General features: G+C 39.1%; 1 protein-coding gene across 13 annotated transcripts in view; it reads right to left on the reverse strand.

Annotated features, from left to right (window-relative positions):
• The window catches only part of ptprt (protein tyrosine phosphatase receptor type T), a 475,570-nt gene that overhangs the window by 100,728 nt on the left and 356,514 nt on the right, over window positions 1-18,328 (reverse strand). For all 13 annotated transcript variants that reach the window (XM_088070228.1, XM_088070218.1, XM_088070225.1 and 10 more), the window contains 3 exons: window positions 11,456-11,548; window positions 9,238-9,347; window positions 1,286-1,373 (listed from right to left, as the gene is read on the reverse strand). In XM_088070228.1, coding sequence (XP_087926354.1) covers window positions 1,286-1,373; window positions 9,238-9,347; window positions 11,456-11,548 — 291 coding nt within the window. The remainder of the gene's footprint in view (window positions 1-1,285; window positions 1,374-9,237; window positions 9,348-11,455; window positions 11,549-18,328) is intronic.

Consider the following 18,328-nt stretch of genomic DNA (forward strand, 5'->3'; position numbering starts at 1 on the left):
ACTTTAGTGTGTTTTATGAACCCTCTGAAACCTGGGCATATTGGTTTGATTTCTTTGGGATATAAAATGGGAAGATGACAATTAGCAACCTAATGAGACAAGAAGACCAAAAATTAACAAAAAAATTTATAAAAACTAGCAAAAAAATAAAAAATTAAATCACCCCATCCAAAACAAAGTAAAAAAAAAAACACAACAAAGCAAATGACCTGAAAAAAGTGCTTGAAAATTAGAATAATTCTGTAAAATAATTATGTTAATGATATATAAAGTTTAGTTATAGGGATTTTTAAATTCCAAATCACATTTCTTGCAAACAGCAGGATATTTCTTGCTCAGTTCCTCACTTTCCTGATGTTTTCTAAAGAAATTAAACCAATTTACAGGGTTCAAAGGTTTAAGTACTTGTTAAAGGCATCTAAAAGCAGTATAAGATAAGCAATTTCGATCAAGGTTTTAAAGGGCTCATAAACCAATGGTTGGACATTTTGGCTTTTATCCAATAATCGATACAATAATTTTGGATTGATAAAACCTTTTTAGTAGTCTTTTAGTTTTGATACTAGTTCCTGTACTTTTTGTATAGTTTTTGAACCAATAACAGAATTGGATAGTGTGGGCCACTTCTCACAGTCTAATACTTGTGTTATTATGCAGGTTTTTGAAACAAAATTTCATGACTTTTCCAAAACTTTCAGGGTATATTTAGTTTTCCAAAACTATACCAGTCCTGGAAAATGCTATTTGCAAATGTCATGACTTTTCCAGGTTATTCATGACCTTACGAACCCTCTCAATTGCCATGTTTTCAGTTTTATATTTATATTCAGTTTTTCCGGCAAGTAAATTTTGTTTCAGTGATCTCAAGTCTGTTTTTGACTGGTCATTAAGCAGTCATTAGCATTAAGATTATCACAGTAAACCACAGAACTTAATGCACCATGCTAACCAAGCTAGCATTAGGGTTAGCTCCACCGTCTCATCTAAGAATGGTCCCTTCAAAAATCCAAGAGCGCGACGGCCAAAATGCCATACGGTCTACAGACACAGCCATGAAAATAAAACACACTAAACCAATCCAAACTCCAACTGAAGAAAGAAATCAAACTATTCCAGGCCTGTCCAACTACACTAAAATAAATTACTTGAAATTAACCATACCGAACCAGTCCAACCTTACCAAGCTCGACTAAAGTTCACACTGAGCCAAATTTAATCAACACCACAATCATAATCTGCAGAAAGTACTGCATTAGTGCTCCGTCTATGTCATTGCAGTACTCACAAGCGATGATGTTGCCATAGCGATTCTTGTTGCGATTCTCGTCCTTCTTGGCTGTTTCCCAAGGCGCCGTCTGTCCCTCTGCCAGGGCCTGAACATGTACACACACACACACACACACACACACACACACACACACACACACACACACACACAACAAGAGATTCATATTGAGGTATGAACACAGAAATATGCACGCACATATGGCCCAATGCCCAGAGCTTGTACACTGACACATGGGAAGGCAGAAGTTAAAATAGTAACATGAATATTAATGAAAAGACAGTCAACTGATAGTTTGCAGCTGACTCTTTACCACTTAGGGCAGTGAGGGTTTTTATGGTTGAAACGTAACAGAAATCTGAGTCTTCAGATGATGGCAAAGCTTGCAGGCAGGTCACATGTGTTTCAACTTTTGAAACTTAGCAAATAAAAATATAAGATGTAGGCCTGGCTGTTATATAATAACTTTTTTTTACTAGTTTTTTTGTAAGTTCACATTGTCAGTCTGCTCTTCTGGTGCTTTATTCCAAATTCTACAAGCAAACAATTGTTTATAATATGATTGAATTGGTCTCAGTGTTGGAGGTAGTGATAATGTGTTCAGAGACAGATGTGTCTGGAGGTGACACCTAAATACAAATTTGAGCTCCACACACAATTTCTGAAAGTATTTGAATGTTTTAAAAGCAGAATACTGAACTCAATGTTTCACAGTGGCGGCAATGTTTGCATGTTTATGTGAAAACATACCAAGAGCAGTTGTAATAAGTATAACAGTAGATCTCAAAGTCACTCAGTACATTTAAGTGTGCAGTTAAGTCAAGCTGAGGTTAGAGCTTGATTAGGTTTAAATGAACGACTGTCCTCGTCACAGCATACAGTCATCAGGGATGAATCAATTTATTAAAGGAAGTAAGTTCAACTTTGCATGTTGAACAGTGAAAACATGGAAACTTTTTGGCGCTGTAGAATTTGTACATAATCTACAACATTTCGTTGATAATTTCGCCTTGTTTTGTTTCATTCCCTTATTGTTCTTTGTTTGTTTTTCCTGGCTTTCTTCTACAAATATATGCTGTTTGACTTCCAGGTCAAAGCGGGCGTGGAAACCTGGACCATGTGCAGATGCCTAGGCTCGTTCAGGTCTAGATAAGGCAAAGACATGACAGAAAATTGACCCCCAGCTGAATTATCTGGATGTGTTTGTTTGACAATGAGAAATCTGACTTAGTAAGATTTTAGTCAGACTAACATGTTTACATGTATTTTCAAGTTTTAGTTGGACAAACACAATAATTTGACCTTTTCTAGCATTTTTTTCTGACTTATGCCAGCTATTCTGAGTCTATTAAGGGCTTAAGAAGACTAGACCTTTTTCCACCAACTTTAAAACATATACAGTTTTTTTTAAATGCAGGTGAACCCATTAAATATGTCCTTTCCCGTTGCTAGTAGACCAGAGCTGCTTCACAGCTCTGTGTTGTTGCATCATTCCATCTTGCTGGTAGAGGGGCTACAGTTAGTGTGTTCACTGGTCTTTTGTGTTTCAGTCAATGCCGATTGGACCTGGAGCGGCAAAGTAACTTTCTTTTTACAAAAATGTGTTTTTCTAAGCTTATGATGTCTAAGAATGTCTTTTTTTAATGAAAATACAAAAATTCAGATGTCAAGGACAAAGGAACAGAAGAAGCTAGAAAAAATGTCTTTTTGTGTAAGAAAGCTGAAGATCTGTTCTTTATCTTGATGTATTTATTGTTTATATATTCAAAACACAAAATATTCTGGAGGTCTTGAAAAATTAGGAAATATGACCAAAAATGCTGGATGGCAACTTAATAAAAATACTCTGGCGGGGGAAAGAGTTAAAAGTAGCAGCGCTGCTCATTAGCCAACATGAATGTCCAAAATGTTAGACCTCCCAGCAAGAACATGAAGTTATGGTTAAAATATTACTGGGAAAAAATAAAATTGGAAGAAATCCCAGATCTATCAATCCCAATCAGGTCAGTCTATCCTTTGGCCAGGTAACTGCCAACTTTGGGATACTTTGTTAATCAACAAACCAACAGGCCGGGGTAAAAACATAACCCCCGTCCAACTTTACTGGCAGCGGTAATGTGCTTGAATTCCTACACTAAATTAAAAAGCAACCAGCAGCAAGGAAAAACTTCACAGTGAAATGGAACAAAAAATATTTCTGGCTGTCTAAAATGTAAAAGTGCAGGTAAAAAATACCAGAGCTAGGAAAAGACAAAAAGTTTGGTTTCACTGTTCTGTTGGTTTGGTCTGGAAGAGCTTATTATGTCAGTCCTTTGTTGGAGGAGAGCAGACAGATTGTCCTTCCTCCCTGCTGTGATGCTGGCCCGTGTGACAAGCTTTACCAACACAGCAAGGACAAAATGTGCATGTGTGTCTGTGGTCATGTATGAACTTTATGTGTGATGAGCACACACACATACAGCACAGATTTGCTTTTACACATTTTGAGCTATCGATATCTGTGAGAGTGTTTGAATGGACAATTGTGCGAGAATGTTCTATAATTTGGCACACACACACACGAGGTCTATATGTGCACATCCCATACATGGACATCATGAAATTACTGTATGTGTGTGTGTGTGTGTGTGTGTGTAAGAGTGTGTGTCAAATCACTTTCAAGCTTTTGCTAGGCAACCAAACCCCAACTCTCAAAGGTCGCCATATGGACACTGGACTATTTTAGAGCAACCATTACAACACACTGGAAGGGGTCACACAAACACACACACGCATGCACACGCACTCTCTCTCTCACACACACACACACACACACACACACACACACACACACACACACACACTCATTCTCCCTATAGGGACAAGTAAATGGTCCTTTTTGAATCCATTAAGGGCTTAAGAAGACCAGACAACAGCTTTCACTGACAGACAGAGACATGACCTATATATGTACATATATATATATGTATATACACACACACACACACACACACACACACGCATGCACACACGCACACACACACTATACTACAGTATAAATGCACTGTGATGGAAAAACAGACACCTAAACTTATTGCTCTATCAAGCAGAAAATGGATTCTTTTAAAGTGGCACATGATAGTGGGAGAGAGAGAGAGAGAGAGAGAGGGAGAGAGAGAGAGAGAGAGAGAGAGAGAGCGAGAGAGGGAGAGAGAGAGAGAGAGAGAGGGTGAGAGAGCGAGGGTGAGAGAGTGAGTGTGTGCGCTCATTTACATAAGGTGTGGGTTGGCTGCCCTTTTTCAACCTGAAAAAAAAAAACAAGGCAGTCTTAATCAAACTCCTCTCATCTGAATTCATTATTAATCTTCTATATAAAAACATAGAGGGGTGGGTGGACAGAGGACCAGAAACCCAAACACGCACACACACACATTTTACCAGTGAGTGGATACTTCCGTTTTCCTCACCGCCATCACGGCTAAAATAATCCTATTTAAGAACTCACGCTGAGACTGAAACACATCGAAAATTACAGCACTTTTGTTTGCCATTATAAATGTTTCTTTAAAAAAAAATAAAAAATATACATACACACACACACACACACACACACACACACACACACACACACATATATATATATACAAATAAACATCATATTTGACTTTGAAAGTTTGACTATTAACTTATTTGATTATACTGACACACTTGTTTGTTCAAACTTTAGTGAAAGTCATAGTTGGGCTGTATGAGACACCTATGTATAGTCAGTGTATTACATACAGAAGGTTTTGGTCGGCCAGCTGTCTGTCTGCAGAAACAGATGGGACTCGCTCCCCCAAAAGCTAAGCATTACACTGCTATGGTGTGGAGTGGACAACTGAACGTATTTTAGTCCCTTTAAAAAAGGCCTACCCCAAAAAAATATCAGTCTTAGTGGACGCTGTGCATATTCCTACACAGCAGCCTAACTGTGCCGTGCACTGAATGGAAGTCAGTGTGCTGAAATACCAGATTTAACAGAACAAATGGAGAAAAAGAAACATATATACACATCTAAACTATGATTTAGAATGAAAATGTCAACATTAGTAATGAAGCTATTCAGCGCAGAGACTAACTGTAGCTAACCAACTGTTTACCTAAAGTCCTTAAATGGATGCTTGATTTTTTTTTACAATAAGTTTAGAATACAATGCATCTGTGATGACATGATTTTACAATTATGTCCATGAACATTTCCTGTGTGTGCATGTGCATGTGCGTGTGTGTGTGTGTGTGTGTGTGTGTGAACCACCACATCCCATATGGTATCTTCTTGTCCTCGTCTGTGTGTGATGTGACCTCCAGTGTTGAAGCCCATTAACCCCACTAACACAGACAGCAGCCTCACTGTCAGCATGTCGCTCCCCACTGGGATTACATCTTTTGCATTAAAGGGAATATTCTGCATTGTTTGAAGACTGGCCAGTTGGTCAGGTTAACCACTGTGGCCACTGTGTCCTATCCTGTAAGGTCACATTGCCTACAATGCTGGCTGACTGAACTTCACAATTAACAATTTCATATAATAAAGCTGAAGAAAATGGCAACACTTCTCTTACTGTCCTCTAATTAGCTCTAGGCAATATGGAGAAAATGAAATATCACAATATTTTTTAACAATATAGATATTGTGACAATACTGTGCGACAATATTCACAATATTAGTCACGACAGGATTCCCCGCATGTCCTGACAGAGGTGCTAGCTAAGCCCCTGATGTCCTTTTATCGTAGGAACGTCTTAAAACCAGAGAAATGTCTTGAAATACAAGAAATGCGCTACATTTCTAGAAATGAACTAAAATCCCAGAAATGTGCTTAAATCGTGAAATGTCCCTGGAAAATCATAGGAAAAACCCTAAAAATGTCCTAAAATCCAAGTAACACACTAAAATCCAGAAATGTCCTAAAATCATAGGAACATCCAAAAATCCCACAAATGTCCTAAAATCCTGGGAGCACTCAATCTGAGAAATGCTTTAAAATCCTAGAAATGTCCTAACATCCCAGAAATGTGCTAAAATCCTCTGAATGTCCTAAAATCCAAGACACATGCTAAAATCCTATAAATGTCCTTAAATACTAGAAAGGTCCTAAAATTCTACAAAAGTCCTAAAATCCTAGAAACATGTGTGGGGCTGTTGCTACTGGCCCCGGGCCACCTGCCATTTTGCAAAAGTGGCCCCCAAAGAAAGCACGTTGGGTATCCCAAATCTACAGACTTCAGATGGACAGAGAAAGAGCCTGAGAGTATTTGTAATGTTTGTAAAATGTGTGTTTGTGTTTTTGTCTACTTCAGTATATTTCTTTCTCTATTAGCTGTTAGCGACAGGTGGCAGCTACCAGCACGACATAATAAAGCTCCACTCTCTCTCTCTCACACACACACACACACACACACACACACACACACACACACACACACACACACACCGGAGAGAATAAATCACATTTGCTCTCCGCTGAAACGAATCAGTGGGTATAAACCAAAATGACAGGAAGCAAATGAAAATATAACGTACGGCATCACGGAGGGACAATTTTCAACACGCATGCAGAGTTGGTAATAGAAAATATTCATTCTTTTTGAGAGTCGGAGGGAAAAGGACTCTTCCCGTGTCTTTGCAGAGATTCATTTTCAGCAGCGGAGACAAAGCAGATGAAGAAAGAATGAAGTGACGACGGAGAGGGGGGCGGGTTTGGTATGGGGATAAATGAATGAGAGCGAGGTAGAGGAAGGAGGATTTAGAACGGAAGAGCAGCCATGACAAAGAATGATTATAAAAATGTCTGTTTATGATAAACCGTGCTCTAAACAGTCAGCACGGCCACAGATGGGAGGACAAAGTTAAAAAAGCATGAGAGAGAAAGGAGTGGGAGAAAGTAATAAAGGAAGACTGAAAATGGCAGATACCTGTGACGGGATGAACAAAAAAGAAAAAGAGAACGGAAAAGGAGAGAGCAAGAAATAGAGTTAAACATGACGTAGATAAAATAAAAGAAAGATTTAAGCAGAGAGAAGAGAGAGAGAGGAAAAGAGAGAGCAGGGGAGAAGAAATGATGAACTAGAAGAAACAAATGGGGAAAAAATGGGAGAAAAGACACTGAAGGAGAAAGAAAAAGTACATAACTGGTAATGATATTAGTGAAAGAAAAAGAAATACACAAAGAAAGACACAGAGAAACACATAAAGTAAGAGAGGAAGCACAGAGAACACAAAGTTTGTTTTACTGTCTGCCTGTTTGCTTTTCTGATCATCAATATTCATGAGGTGAAGAGTTAATAATTGATAAGAGTCTTCCGTCCTCATGAAACCAAATCCAATCACACAATCTCTCCCATCTACACACAAATACGCGCGCGCGCACACACACACACACACACACAGAGCGTAACTGGAGAGCAACAACAGTGAAGGGGAGGAAATACGAATGCGGCTTTTGCAAAATAAACAAATCTTATTACTAAGCTTGAGATGCAAACACCATTTATTTATTTATTTATTTTGTATTTTTTTTTAAAATAATTGAGTTAATCGTAAACTGAAAGCTAATAATCTGCACCCCATGAAATGCTTTAACATTACTCTACAAAAACTTATAAATAATATTTTATTCTTAAATATTTTCTCATGCAAATGACTGATTTGTGACTCATCTTTCAGATTTAACCAGCATACACTGAAGGCCATGTTAATTGTTCGGTAAGGATTGTTTTAATTAAAATACATCTTCAGTCCAAACTGCTTTCAACTTTTTTGACTGTTCCCATGTATCTGAGGACTTCTAATTCAGGGTCGTAGGGGCAGCTGAAGCATATCCCATGATGCACTTACCAAAATAACTAATAAATCTACCTTCTACCTTACCAAGAGGTGAGAAAAAACTGCCTGTCTTTATCACAAAAGAGGAAAATGTCCAGAAAACTGCATTTCTATTTCTTCTTATCATTTATTAACTATATAGTTATATATTATTAAGCACTTTTTTAAGGTGATTTTCTTGTTTATTTTTCTTTTTTACGGATTATTGTCAGGTAATTTTCTTGTAACTTTTTGCTAATTTTTCAGCCATATTTGTTTAGTTGCTCGTCGCCTTCCTCCCATATGTTTGAAAGAAACCAAGCCATTTTGCTTAGGTTTCAAAGTCTTAAATTTAAGAGCAATTTACAGTGACCAATACTAAAGTAAAAAAAAAAAAAAATAGTGCCAACAACAATTCTGCCTACTTGGAGTTAGGGACTATTTTGCCCAAATGTTTATTTTAACAAAAAACATTACTTTTTTGTCTCGTGGTGGAGACAGCGGTGGAACAGAACTGGCCTTTGCTGTTGCTTTGATTCTCATTCTGCTGAGTTTGAGAAACTTTTTGCATAAACTGTACTGAGCTTCATATGCACTAACTTCTGCCAGTTTCAGCCATGCTGGGAAATCTAGGATAAAAGCTCATTTTTGTTGAATTTGCACCTCCTCATTAAGTCCAGGGTACAATGTCAACCTTAATTTATGGGAATTGTTTGATGCCCAATTCTGATCTGCGATATGTCAAAAAAAAAAAAAAATCCTTCCCATGTGTTAGCATTTTTATGGCATTTTAAAACAAATGAGGGCCTCATTTTTAGATAAATAAATTCAATACCTTTAGAGATTTAAAGGATCCACAAGAGCAACAGAGACACTTGTCCACAGAGACAAGTAAATCCTTCTCTCTCTGACCTACTACCTTATAGCAGTTATAATTATACATTTGGGGGTTCACAAACAATTTATAACACCTATTATCTGGATGCTGAAGCTGCAGACCTTTGACCTTCTTACTAATAGCTGCTTGTTATGTTGTCAATCTGAAGATTGATGCCTTTTTAATCTTTGGCCTCATTATAAGCATCTTCGTGTGTGTGTGTGTGTGTAGATGTGCATGTCTATTCACCTCATATTCCTCCTTGAAACCATAGCCCTGTCCACATTTCATCTGGGTGATGTGTTGGAGGAGATCTGCGACTCGAATAGCGGGCTGAAACTGGCCTGCCTGGAACTGACCTGCAGGAACAGAAACATTTTATAGAGACAGAAAGAAATTAATATATAAACAAGGAAATAGATACAGTAAGTATGTGGGAGGGAGCGTGGGTGGATGGATGGATCAATCTTTCAAATTATCATACTCAATTGCAGCTCTAATCAGTGCTCAGGCTGTGAATTTTCTGCTCTGCCAAATTGCAAACTTATGCTCAATCATTAAACCAACTAAAATAGCAAAGTAAATGTAAGTAAGTGCATAACTAATTCAATCTTATTGCTTTTAAGTTACTAACTGATACGCTAAGTGTATAAGTCTGACTTGTTCCAAGCATCTGATAATGCAGTATATTGACTGAAATAATCAAATAAATAAGTAAGTGACAAATTAGACTTTTTCTCAGCATAATTCACTTGCTGTCTGATTATTTAAACATTAGGGAAAACTGCTAGTTTCTAAGATGTGCTCTTTATTATTATGTATATTATTCATTGCTCCTAACTGCATGTTTGCACTATTGTATCTTGTGTATTGTACATTTGTGCATTTTTAATGGTGTATTATTTTTTGTTAATATAACTGCCTGGGTAATCAAACAACCAACTGGCAACCTGAGTATATAAAGTATTTAAAGGTGTGTGTTTTAGTTTCTTTGCTTGACATCGAATCCATCAGCATAATCAGCCTGTGCTATAAGCCCTGATGTTGCTGCAGTCTGGGAAACCAGAAACAAACTGACAGCGTTATGACCTCCGCAGCCTAAAATACTCACTTGATCACTCTGGTGCAGCTGATACGTCCCTCCAGGCTACTTTCCTTTTTAATTAATGTCATGATAATAGCTTGAATGTGTATCAGAAACACAGTTGCTCAGCAAGAGCCACACTCCTGATACTCTCTCTAGTCCAAACCCTGCAGTTACACTGAGGTGAACTGCTTTCACTTGTGAGTTATTCTCACCTTTCAACACAAAATAAGCGACTTCAGCTCCGTGTTTAGACGTCTTGACATGGGGCCGAATTAGCTGCAACGACCTGACTGACTGATTAAGGGGAAAACTGACTGACCAAAAAACCACTTGTCTGACAAAATAGCTAACTTCCAGAACTGCTGACTAATTGACAGGCTAACTAATAAAACAACTAAATAACTAACTGATTATAACTTTCTAAATGGCTTGTGAGCTAACTTACTGTTATAGAGGGTGGCTAACGTTAGGAAGCTAACTGACAAACTGGATCACTGGCTAACTAACTGACTTACCACATAAATTATGTTAACTGGCTAACTAACTACTCATACAACAAAGTGACTGACTGACTAACTAACTAACTAACTAACTAACTAACTAACTGTTTCCCTGACTAGCGAGCTAGCCAGTCATTCAGTTTGTCAACTACTTAGCAAGCCAAATAGTCAGTCAATTGGTCAGTTAGTTATTTGGTGAAATAATTAATTAGATAACTAACTAACCCTTTGTTAACATTAGCTAAATAACTGATAAACTGGATGAGTGGCTAGCTAACTGACTAATGACATAACTGACCAACTGACTGACTATTTAGCTAACTAACTAACTAACTAACTGGATGACTTGCTAGCTAGCTAGTCAGATAAACAGTCAGTCAGTCAGTTTGTTCGTTGTTGGTGAGTTAATAAATCAATTAGCTAATGCATACGTAATTAGTTAAATACAATGTTAGTTAGCCACTTAGTTATGTGGTTGGTCAGTTAGCCAGTCAGTAATCCGGTTTATTCGCTAGCTAGAGAAGTGATTTACTTAATTGGTTAGATGGTTAACTAATTAATTAGTTAGCCAATACATACCAGTTATACGTCAGTTAAACACCACATTAGTTAGCCAGGTAGTTATGTGGTTAACTAACTGGCGTATTGGCTAAATATTAATTAGCTGACGTAAATCAAATAAGTCACTGACCAACTAACTGACTACTCACCGAGCCAGCTAACTAACAAACTGGATGGCTGGCTAGCAAACTGACCAAACACATAACTTACACAAACACAAACATATATACACAACTAACTACCTAACTGGGCGAATGACCGACAAATTCACAAACTAACGAAATATCTAACGCTAACTTCCCAAGTTGTGTGCACATACCGCTCTGGTAGGAGAGCTCCACGGACTCGCAGCCTCCGTAGGGGAAACTCTGCAGGGTCAGAGAGGGCTGGGCGAGGGACGGCTGGCTGCTGTCTGTTAACAGAAAGAGAAAGAGAGAGAGGACTATGTTACCATGACGACAGACTCTCCTCTCTATGACAAACCCCTACCCTCCCAGACACGCACGCTCTGTGCACAGCACGGACACACTCCAGGTGAGAGGAGACTGGTCGCTGATGAAGTGGTGACTTAAATGAGTCACTTAACACCCTGAGCCCTGATTGGTGGCCATGACGTCAGGACAGTTAATTGGAATATCTCTCCTCCAATTAAGGCATGGACAGATTGATTGGATAAGTGTATGGGCTTTATTAGTCGGGACAGATGGAGGGAGAGATGGAGGGTTCAGGGGACGGAGGGACTGATGAAGGAATGTCACTTGTCAAGAGCTGTGCCAGAAGACCCAGAGGAAGCTCGTAAAAGTGGATGACAGCAACAAACATGCTGCATCCACTCTCTGTAAAAAGAGCAGCAGAGGAAGGTCCAAATATGATGACTTTCTTTCATTCCATTATTTATCCTCTCTTTAGTGGTCACTTTTGGTACCTCAGCCAAGAAATTAAAACAGAAATTCTATTTGGGCAAATGTGCTTACGAAAGCAGGTCAATGGGAACGCATTAGCCACATCATTCTCAACTTACAGCCCGCGGGTGAAATCTGGCCCCAGATAGTGTGCCAAATGGCCCCACAACAATTTTTTAATACAAAATAAAAATACACACATGAATCACACTATACATAAGGTGCCAGGGTGCATAAAGAAACATCAAAATAGAGCGTCCCCAGCACCCCCAAAAGAGGTCCTAAGATCCAAAAAATGTCCTAAAATTTCAAAAATATCCTACAAACCACAGACGTCCTAAAGTCCTAGAAATGTCCTAAAATCCAAGAAACTTCCTGAAATCTAAAAATGTCCTAAAATTTTAGAAAAGTCCTACAAAGATCCTACAGTCCTAGAAACATTTTAAAATCCACAAATGTCCTAAAATCCCAAAATGTACTTAAATCACAGAAATGTCCTCAAATCCCAGAAACATGTATAAGGCTGCTACAGCTGTCTCCTGGGCTCTTGTCATTTTCAGAAGTTTTCAGAAGTTGCCCCCAAGCAGAGCAAGTTGAGTACCTGTTCAAGGCGGATATTTTAGACAGTTATGCTGCCTCACTATTCTAGATAAAAGGTACAACCTTGTCGCCATATAACAAGGATGGAAAATGATTGTTACTGCGATGTTGATGCCTTCGTTATTGTTTATAAAGCACAGCCAACGTGTATGTTATATGTCACATTGGAGGTCAACACTGTTGTGTTAGCTAAAAGGTCACACCTGCATGCCGCTTTTGTTTCTGCGATGCCAGCATGCTATCTATAATCACACACTGGAGTGGTTTGATGCCCCTGTTGTTTGATGCTATGTAGAAATGAAAGGGCGTGACATCTGTTAAAAGGTCTACTAGTACAGAGAGAGAGGCAATGGGGAAGAAAAGAAAAAAATAAACTAAGAAAAAAGAGCATGAACACAGTGGGTAGAAAAGGAAATAAATTAGCTTTTCAATAGTTGTAGGAAGCCTATTTCAAGTTTTATATTATGAGAGTTATAAAACTCCAAAAAGTTTTGTTTTAATCTTCTCTTTGTGGCTTCGATAAATAAAACGCCATTTTGTTCAGTGCCGTGGCAATATGGCCTCTGACAACCAGCCAGGCCAGACTCACTGAAGTGAGAGAGAGTATGTGTGTGTATGTGTGTGTGTGTGTGAAGGAAAAGAGGTTGTAATATTAAACTGCATGACTCTATGTTTTCTTAATGGAGCTATTTGCATGTTAATGACGGCTGTGGATTCATTAGTGGCCTTAAGTGGCTCCTCCGTAAGCCAGTCTAAACACTGGCTTCCCTAAACGAATGAAGAATGAGCCGGCCACACAGGTCACTGCAGCTCCTACTTCTGTGTGTGTGTGTGTGTGTGTGTGTGTGTGTGTGTGTGTGTGTGTGTGTGTGTGTGTGTGCAAAACAGTAAGGAAAGAGGGGATGAAAAACATCCAAGTAGATCTATCTGCTGGGCTCACACTGAGTGATTCAAAATAGGTGACAACTTGTATGAGGAGAGGAATTGATTAAAGAGTAAAAGTCAGAATGAGTAGAAGTGAGATGAAAGGAGAGAAGTGGATAAAAGGGAAGAGAGGACAAGAGAGAGACCTGAAGAGAACAAATGGGAGACAAGAAAGAGAAATCAGAGGAAGTGCAAAATAAAGGAAGGAGTGGAGAAGAGGTGGGGGTTGGGGGGTAAAGAGAGGATGCACTGAGACATTGAAAAAGATGATAAAGTAATGAAAACAGGAAAGAGATAGTGGCAGAGGAGGAAGGAAAAAAAGTTCCTTAGTTAGTTCCTAAGTTAAGCTGCCTGTTCAAAGTGGGAATATTGTGGCATTATGTCGCCTCGCCGTCTTGTATAAAAGGCACAATTGCTGAATTGGGGGGGGTGGGGGGTGGCAGAGTTTCCTCGCCTTTAAGCTGGCAACAGACACGGTAACGCCACCAAATCAACGTCTGTGTAAAAGGGGTAGCTTGGAGGATGGGATGGTTGTGACGTTTTGACGGCTTGTTATGCGTGCAATCCAGCAAATTTAAAAAGCAGCTTGCAGCAGTTAGCAGCTACTTCAAAAGCAAAGAAAGGCAAATGAAAATGTCCACAAACTGGGAAAACAATGAGATTTGGGACTTCCTTACCCTCCAAGCAGATGATGTGATTAGCCGCCATACAAACCGGACAATAAATGATTGTTGTTGTCATGTCATGCCACTTTGCCCTTCTGTTGTGTTGAAAGTCATGTCCATTACGCTGCTTTAGCTTCCACAATGCCAGCATGCTATCTAAAATCCAGCCTGTTCCCATTAAGTAATGCTTTTTCAGTGAATTTGATGTCAGACACCGACGTCAAAAGCCACCTTTTGCAGTGACATGATTCGCCATCAGTTTGTAATGCAACCGCACTGAACCTTTTGCGGTGTTTAATATGCTGCTGGTCAGCCTTATGGTACCTGGTGCAGCAGTGTGATGCACAGACTAGCAGTGCCAGTTCCTAATTGGCTGGGCGGCACCTGTTGCAAACGCATAATACACCGCTGGACTACGACTGGTTGAAACACTGCCGGTAAGGACAGAAAATAAGGAGCTCAAAAGTCCAACAAGCCCCGGACTTTCACCTGGAAGCCTGGTGTTCACTCTCCGAATGAATGTAGAACCAAACCATCATGTTTTTTTTCTAACCCTAACCTACACGACTTTGCCTAAACATAAACTACAAAAATGTACTGACCTAAACCTAAACTACGTAACTTCAATTGCCTACACATAAATAACGTAACTTTTCACTGAGTATGTAACGTGACTAGGCCCAACCATGTCTCTAAACTTACCAAAAATAACTTTACTTGCCTAAGACCAAAATATCATAACTTTACGTTGAGCACGTAATTCTACATTTAGTACAGAGCATGAGGATGCCCAGCGTATGTGATTTTGCCTTACTAAACCTGAACTACTTAACTTTACTCTTGATACCTAAATTACGTAACTTAATCTTCCTAAATCTAACCTCAAGTCTACATGCCTAAACCTAACCTACGTAATTTTAACCTCCCAAATCTAACCACCCTTACTTGTTACCTAAGCCTAACCACTGGCTTTTGTTGACATTTGACATTGGTCACAGTGTCCTGGAACGTCACCAGCAGACGCAGAAGTATACCTCATGCGTAATATGTACACACTGAGGTCCACTTTGGATGAGAACCTGCTCCTAAAATAAAACACTGGAGCTGCATGATGCCAGTGCTGATTGGTTTTGTATAAATAAGCCAAGGCGGTGTTAGAAAGGGACGCCGTAGTGGCTGTATTACACAATCTTTGTGCACAAAGGGCTGCAGTTTAGAACAGAAATGGGACAGGAGACAGATGAGAGGGGAAAGGTGTAAGAGAAACAGGAGTAAAGAGTAGAAGAGAAAAGGAGCGGTGAGGAGAGGTCAGGACAAACACAAAGTGTCTGCTCACTGAAACAGAACCGGGCTGTTCTTCACACTTTCCCTTCACACTGTGTTTGTAAAATAGTTCCACTGAGAATTTATTCCAAGGCTGCATCTTATCCCATAAATCTGTATCCAGTCCTCTCATCCTGTCTTTCTATGCCCTCCTTTGTAACCGATAAAATCAACTTTATCTCCTACTACTGCTTTGCTTTGTCAAACACTAGTCTACATGTTTGTCCTGTGTTTAAAGTCAGCACCTTTTTTTTTTGATTTTTAGCCAAGAACATACATATTCTCTTCTCCTCCTTAACAAAGATTTACAAAACACTTCCATAAATATTTGAATGCTTTAGATGCCAGGACCACATATTGCTGGGAAAACAAATGAATTCACTGTATTATCTGGCTGGCAAAATGTTTTCTCTCTTTTAATTGCTTCCTCTTTTAGTGCCTGTTATCTTTTTACTTACTTCTCTCTCTCTCTAGATATAATTAAAACTACAGCTGGTAACTTTTGTAAAACTTACTTTTTGTCATATTTGCTTAAACTGCACCACCAAGCTGCCAGTTTCAGCCAATATGACAAAAGTATTTTTTTCTTAAACCCTTTGAAAGCTGAGCAAATCAGCTTGATTTTTTTTAAACACGGGAAAAAGGCAACTAGCAACTTGATTAAAAAATGACCCAAAATATATAAACATTCCCCGAAAAAAAAAAAAAAAAAAAAAAAGAACGATCTGGAAAAAAAGTGCTTGAAATAAATATAATAATAAATAAATACATATATTATTATAGTAATTCAAAGTATAGATTTTTGGACATACAAAATAATTTTCCAAATCTACCAAATTACTTGCAAAGTGTGAAACATTTCTTGCTGAGTTGCCCCTTTTACTGTTTTCAAAAGAAAGCAAACCAGCTGAATGAAGCACAGTGAAGAATAGTGATGTCAAACCAGGTTTCAAAGGGTTAAACAAATATATAAAAGTTACCAAATGCAGTTGTACTGTATTTTAGAGGAACTAGAGTTAGTTACTGGATATGGCCCTCTGCCACAATAAACACTGCTAAACAAAAATACACAATACATTAAAAAGACTCACAAATAGGGAGCTCACATACAGCCCACACACACACAAACACACACATGCACATTTCAACGGCACTTCTTTTGTCTCAGAGACTTCCAGGACTCCTGGCTTCTGCCTCCAAGGTCGCAGGTGTGCGTGTGTGTGTGTGTGTGTGTGTGTGTGTGTGTGTGTGTTTGAATGTGTAAGTTCATATATGTATAATGTACATGGATGTGTACGTGCTCACGTACACTAATACAAGTGTGTGCATTTGCATGCCTGCCTTTCAGTATGTGGCATTCTGTGTATAGGTGTGTGTGTGTGTGTGTGTGTGTGTGTGTGTCACAGCAAGGTCAAATATGCATTAAGCCAGGCATGAAATGGAGTCATAGCAGCAGCTCCACAACACTGACACAATGAAGACATCTCAATGCTAATGGGGAGATTTATTGACCCCATAGTCACAAGGGTGCATTTGTGTATGTGTATGTGTGTGTGTGTATGAGACAAAGAGACATATGGAGCACGCTGACTGTGTGTGGGTAGTGTGTGTTTGACAGGAGAGATGCATTGATTGAGACAGAGAAGTGTGTGTTGGAAGTTTTGTGTGTGTGTGTGTGTGCGTGTGTGTGCATGCATTTGTGCGTGCGTGCGTGCGTGCATGTGTCTGTGTGTGTGTGTGTGTGTGTGTGTGTGTGTGTGTGTGAAGGCCGTTTACGCTGTCAGTGAGTGTGTATGTTAATGCAGTCCTTCATGCTTGGCAGTGTGCTATATAAAGTTCCCTCCTCCCATCCTGTGGCTTTATTAAGACTCAGTTATGGATGACTTGGACTCAGAGTATCACTGTGTTAACCCTTAACTCCTCTGTCATAACCGGCGTGTCTGTCTGTGTTTAACCATCTTTACCTGATTACAGAGATCCCCTCCAGCAGGGATACTCAACTTGTTTTGCTTGGGGGCCACTTTTGCAAATTGAAAGGGGGCCAGAGGCCAGTTGCAGCAGCCCCATTCAAGGTTCTAGGATTTTAATGCAATTTATAGTATTTTAAGATGTTTCTAAGATTTTAGGACATTTCTTAATGTAATTTAGAAAATGGTTAGGGGAGCCACCATGCAACCTATAAGTTTAGTATCACTAGGCAGGTTTCCATTACAGACCTGCACAAAACGTGAGTGATATTTTCAAAATGTTGATAAAACATAATTGCAAGATGACTGAGTTTCCACTGAGCGATGATCTGCGACCTCTCCTAGCAATAACATTTCAAGAAGCATGGCGATGGATGTTCAAAACATAAGCAGCTTTGTTTCTATTGCAGCCATCACACTAGCCATCGTTATTCCCAAACGCCAGCAACATAAGCGTGATATGTGAGTGATAATGGAAAGGCAAGCCCCTTACATGTGGGACGGTGGGCACATTTCCACGGCGACACTGTTGGGTTGGGATGGCGTTATTTACAGAAATTGCTGAATGAGCACCAACTCTAGCTAGCTGGCTCCCACCAGATTGGGGTCACGTGCAGTACAAGAATATAGTGAGTATCAGAATTATCCAGAAGACCAAAATGTGTAAGCCGTCAAAAATATTCTCTACAGTTAAACGGTTAACAAGTGACATCCATTGTCTCGGTATACAAAAATAACATAGTTAAGTTGCTGAGTAGAACTATGCTGAATATATAATTTGATACGATTTAGAAGGACAGCTGCCAACCAA

Source organism: Plectropomus leopardus, chromosome 2, assembly GCF_026936395.1.
Source record: "Plectropomus leopardus strain MGB_pleo_1.0 chromosome 2, ASM2693639v1, whole genome shotgun sequence".
NCBI classification, from domain to species: Eukaryota; Metazoa; Chordata; class Actinopteri; order Perciformes; family Serranidae; genus Plectropomus; species Plectropomus leopardus.